Here is a 4,526-nt window from a genome sequence, read left to right as displayed (position 1 = left end):
TTATTAATGAAAGGTGTTTTTTTTTTTTTTGTCAACAATGAAAGGTGTTACAAAAACACTTTTCAAAAAAAAAATCAACATGTTTGAAGTTATATGTGTGTGTGTGTTTCTGTGTCTGGTTATTCTTTTGAAAATGTGGTGCTTTATTATATTCACATACTTTGCAATTATATTTAGTTTATTTCAAAATAATTTTGCCTTGAGAAATCATAAAAGAGTTAAAAAGAAGAAAAGGTTGACAAATTCTGTTAAATGGTTTCATATTTTAAATTAAATTGGTTTAAGTATAGTATAATTGGATAAAAGAATAAAATAATATGTGGTCAGTTTTAAACAAATATATATTATTTTATACATAATTTGTTGTAATCGATTTTCTACGGTTCAGTATGTAATGACATGTGGTCAAAGGTTCCGTCCAAATGTCAACCATACGAAACAATAGCAACATGTGAAGACTGAGACATATAGGGTCTAAAACATAGGATATAATGGTTCCACTTCAAACTTTAATTTTGTTTCTCAACATCATCTCGTATTAGCCAAATATGAGTACAAAATTCAAATCTCGAGATTTAAACGCAAGTACATCCATATATCAAAATATGAACTTCTCGATATGAACTTCCCAAATCCATTCATATATCAAAACATGAACTTCCTTTTTTGGAAGAGAAAAGAGGTGGCTCCTCTGAAACTACAATTCGATACTTTTCCGTAGATCTGTTGGTATATTTGAAAAGCGAAAAACGACAAACTCTTCAATGGAAAAGACGTATTCCTCATTGATACCCTCCAACATGCGTCTTTTGAAACGAAATGTTGGAAAAGACTAACAAAAAAGAGGAAGCAAATGAGGATCATAACGATCTCCTTATTACAGAGAGTGAGACAGTGTTCCCTTAGATATTCTCGAATCCCTACTTGTCAAATTGATGCATCATGGATCAATAATGGTAGTGTCAGTGGCTTAGGGTGAAGTCTTAAGGATCAAATGTGCTTAGAATACTTCGGATTACGGGCGTGTAACAGGAGCCTCTCAGCTTTGCATGCTGAGATGGAAGGATTATTTTGGGCAGCCTCGTGTATAAGAGACAAAAGGATCACTTCGGTATGGTTTGAGACGGACTGTTCGGACTTAGTGGATATGACTACAAACCCGATGGACTGGTCTGCTTTTGCAACAGAGATTGAGATATTCCAGAGGTTACAGGAAGACTTCGAGTATGTGAGACTGTCTCATATTCCTCGAAATCGGAATGGCCGGACAGACGGATTAGCAAAAGATGCAAAGACCAGAGGTTATATTTTCTCCCATATAGATCAGATCCGGACAGATAAAAATGCTCCTCAGAAGATTGGCTCGTCTGTTCTCCGCTTGATCTAGCTTAGATAAGTAAACGATAAAAAAAAAAACCCAAGACACAACTAGTAAGATCTAGTATCTTTTGAAACCACTTTAAAAAATTCTACACTACCTAGATTAAACTCAACACACAATCATTATTTTCTGTTTTTTATATACTTTCAGTATTCTAACAAAATCTATTGTTTACTAATTTATTTCTTAGATTATACTTTACTAATTAATTTCTGCCCCAAGTAAAAAAAATCTAGATCCATCACCTCTAAACACTACAGACATCTTACTGATATACAAGAATCTATGGCTGCCATGAGGTTGAGGCAGATCAGAATTGAGTCTCTTTATGATATCAAGAAGATGGAATCGGAGATGGAGAATCAATGGCCTTTCTGGTTGTCTAAGATTATGTTGCAATATGTGATCAAAGCCTGAGTCAGTTAAAAGAGTTACTATAATAACGAACAAAGACAAGAAAACTGAGGCATCTTTTTTTAGTTTTGTAATAAAACAATCGGAATTGAGTCCATGATATCCCAAATGTTGGGCCTATCTTACTATCTAGATCTCCTCTTCCAGCAATATAAATAATCTATAATCTATAATCTACTATCATTTGTTGTGACATTCAATTATGGGGTTATGTTTTGATGACAATAGTGAATTAGGTGGATCATTTATGGTCTAAATAGTACTATAGTAGGTTTAGGTCGTCATAGCTAATTCGTAGTTTTTACATATTCTGTAAAAGTACAAAACAAAATAGGGCTAAACTTACTTCACGTCATTTTATATAGTAACTGTTTTAAGATAAATTGTTTTAAAATTATTTCAATAACATGAAATTAGTAAAGTACTATTCAGAAATCTTCTTTTGTTTATTTCACGGTACGCTAGTTCATTGTATTCCATATAAAACTCCTTTTGTGGCTTTATGTTATGGTGTTGTAATTTAATGAAAGTTAAAAGGAACTTATATAAAAAAATTAGGAGTATCATTCATCGTCTTTATGTTCTATACATTTGTTGTCATCTAATTGAATATATATGGTTCCAATGAATAAATGTCAAGTACGATTCCGCGAAAATTAAGTGATGCAACAAGTTTGTACTTTGTAGATAGTTTCCATAGTACTATCAATCATAATACAATCAAATAATTTAAATAAACAATCGAACAAGACAAAATAGTAAAATATTATTGTGAAATCCTCTACTTTGTATATTCACACGTTGGTAGGGAAATTTTAATTTCTCTAAGGCTCTCAATCTCTCATAATAAGGCTGGTTCATGTATTCCAGATCAAACTCTTTTGTGTCTTTATGTTATAATGTTTTGATGACAAATGAAAATAGCTCATATAACGAATTAGGTGTATCATTCATGGTCATCATCTAATTAAATATAAGTTCAAAAAAAAAAAATCATCTAATTAAATATATATGGTTCTAGTGAATAAATGTCAAGACGATTACTGGAAATTAAATGATGCAACAAATTTATAGATAATTTCATACTATCATATAATTATTATTAGAATTACACACAAGGAAAGATATTATCCCAAATACAGCAATTTCCAAACCACAAACACACATAATTCGATTTAATAAGATACCACAATCAGCAACAGGTAGATAAATTGGCTGTTTTCGTAGGTCTCACAAACCTTTATTGGTGCATATAATTTTAACCACACAAACATACCACGAGGGTGGGAGCATTGATTACGCAGAATTAACTGCGTAGAAGTAAAGCTCATCGGTTCGGTTGTTGGTCGGACGTTTTCCACCATGCATGAGGAGACCTTTCTTTCCATACACGGTGGCAGTCGTGTAACCGGGCCAACCAAGTTGACCCGGTTCAGCTCCTCCTCCAAACCTCTCCCACACCAGTGTCTCAGTGTCTAACGCAAACCCTTCATCAGACAACGTCCCTGGTCCCAAATGTGCCTTTGGGTCCGGCCAGGTCTCTCCTCCAAATATCAGTATATATTTCCCCACAACCGCATGTGCAAACACGCTCCTCGCACAAGGTTTGTCTCCTTTAGTTTCCACTTCGGTCCATTTCTGAGTAGCCGGGTCATAAAACTGCACTTGGTCGGACTCATAGTCATTTTTCCCATTAGGATCAGGAGAAGTTGCAAACCCGTAAACCACCCAAATCTTTCCTTGCACCACAACGAATCCAGCTCCTCCTCTTCTCTCGAACCTTGGGAACTGCTCACCAGGATCAGGAAGCTGAGCCCATTTCCCATCAGCAATGTTATAGGCCTCGATGGTCCTGAACCTAAAGGGTGTCTTGTTGGTCCCTCCTTTGCTCACTCCACCGAATACATACACATGGTTTTCATCCGAAGCCATGGAGTGGTAAGTTCGAGCCTCGGGTCCTCCCTCTTGATCCAGAGTGGTAATTTTTGTCCATTCATTTGTCACCGTATCGTACGAGTAAAAGTCATCGAACTTTTTATTCTCGTCGCGGCCTCCGAATAGATAGAGCTTAGTTCCCACGGACACCATGCGGGTGCCCAAGGCCTTGACGTCAGGGGCTACTCCCTTGGACGGAGCGATTGACCAAGTGTGAGTGTTGAAGTCAAAGACGTAAAGGTCCTTGTCGATGGAAATGTTGGGAGTTAACTCGCCACCAAACGAGTAGAGCTTGTCTCCGACCACGGCTATGCCATGTGAGCTTCTCGGTCCTGGTGTCTGTCCTCCTTTCTGCTCGACCTGTTAATCAGTATCAATGACCAAGATAATTCAAAACCATGTTGATGATATGTGACTATTAAAAAGGGATAAGTATGATCAGTCAATTAATTATGTGTGAGATGTGTGGAGAACGAGGAAAGGGTATCGGTGTCTACGTAGCTTTACTAAAAGTCTATGTTTATCTCGTGCAAAATTATGTATACGAGAGAAATTAGGCTGACATTATAATATAATCCATGATTAATTAATTAGTTACCTTGATCCACTCGCCTTGCACACTCGGAGCCATAGCTGCACTATTCGGTTTTTGTGTATTTGTTTGTGTCTTTCATCTTCTTTCCCCGCTGTTCTATTTATAGGCTAAAAATCTACGTCAAGATATTTCCAATTGTGTGGTGCTTGTGAATCGTTGTGAACATAATGCATGTGTATTTTTGTCAAAAACAGAAGTGAA

General features: G+C 36.1%; 1 protein-coding gene across 1 annotated transcript; it reads right to left on the bottom strand.

Moving 5' to 3' along the window:
• Positions 1–2,845: 2,845 nt before the first annotated feature.
• On the bottom strand, positions 2,846–4,526 carry LOC103871086 (epithiospecifier protein). Its single transcript, XM_009149308.3, has 2 exons — positions 4,329–4,526; positions 2,846–4,090 (listed from the first exon to the last, which is right to left on the bottom strand). The coding sequence occupies exons 1-2, from the start codon at positions 4,359–4,361 to the stop codon at positions 3,092–3,094; spliced, it is 1,032 nt and encodes a 343-aa protein (XP_009147556.1). The 5' UTR covers positions 4,362–4,526; the 3' UTR covers positions 2,846–3,091.

This window comes from Brassica rapa, chromosome A06 (genome assembly GCF_000309985.2).
Source record: "Brassica rapa cultivar Chiifu-401-42 chromosome A06, CAAS_Brap_v3.01, whole genome shotgun sequence".
Lineage (NCBI taxonomy): Eukaryota > Viridiplantae > Streptophyta > Magnoliopsida > Brassicales > Brassicaceae > Brassica > Brassica rapa.
Note: the sequence above shows the minus strand (reverse complement) of the source record. Positions and strands in the feature narration are given on the sequence as shown.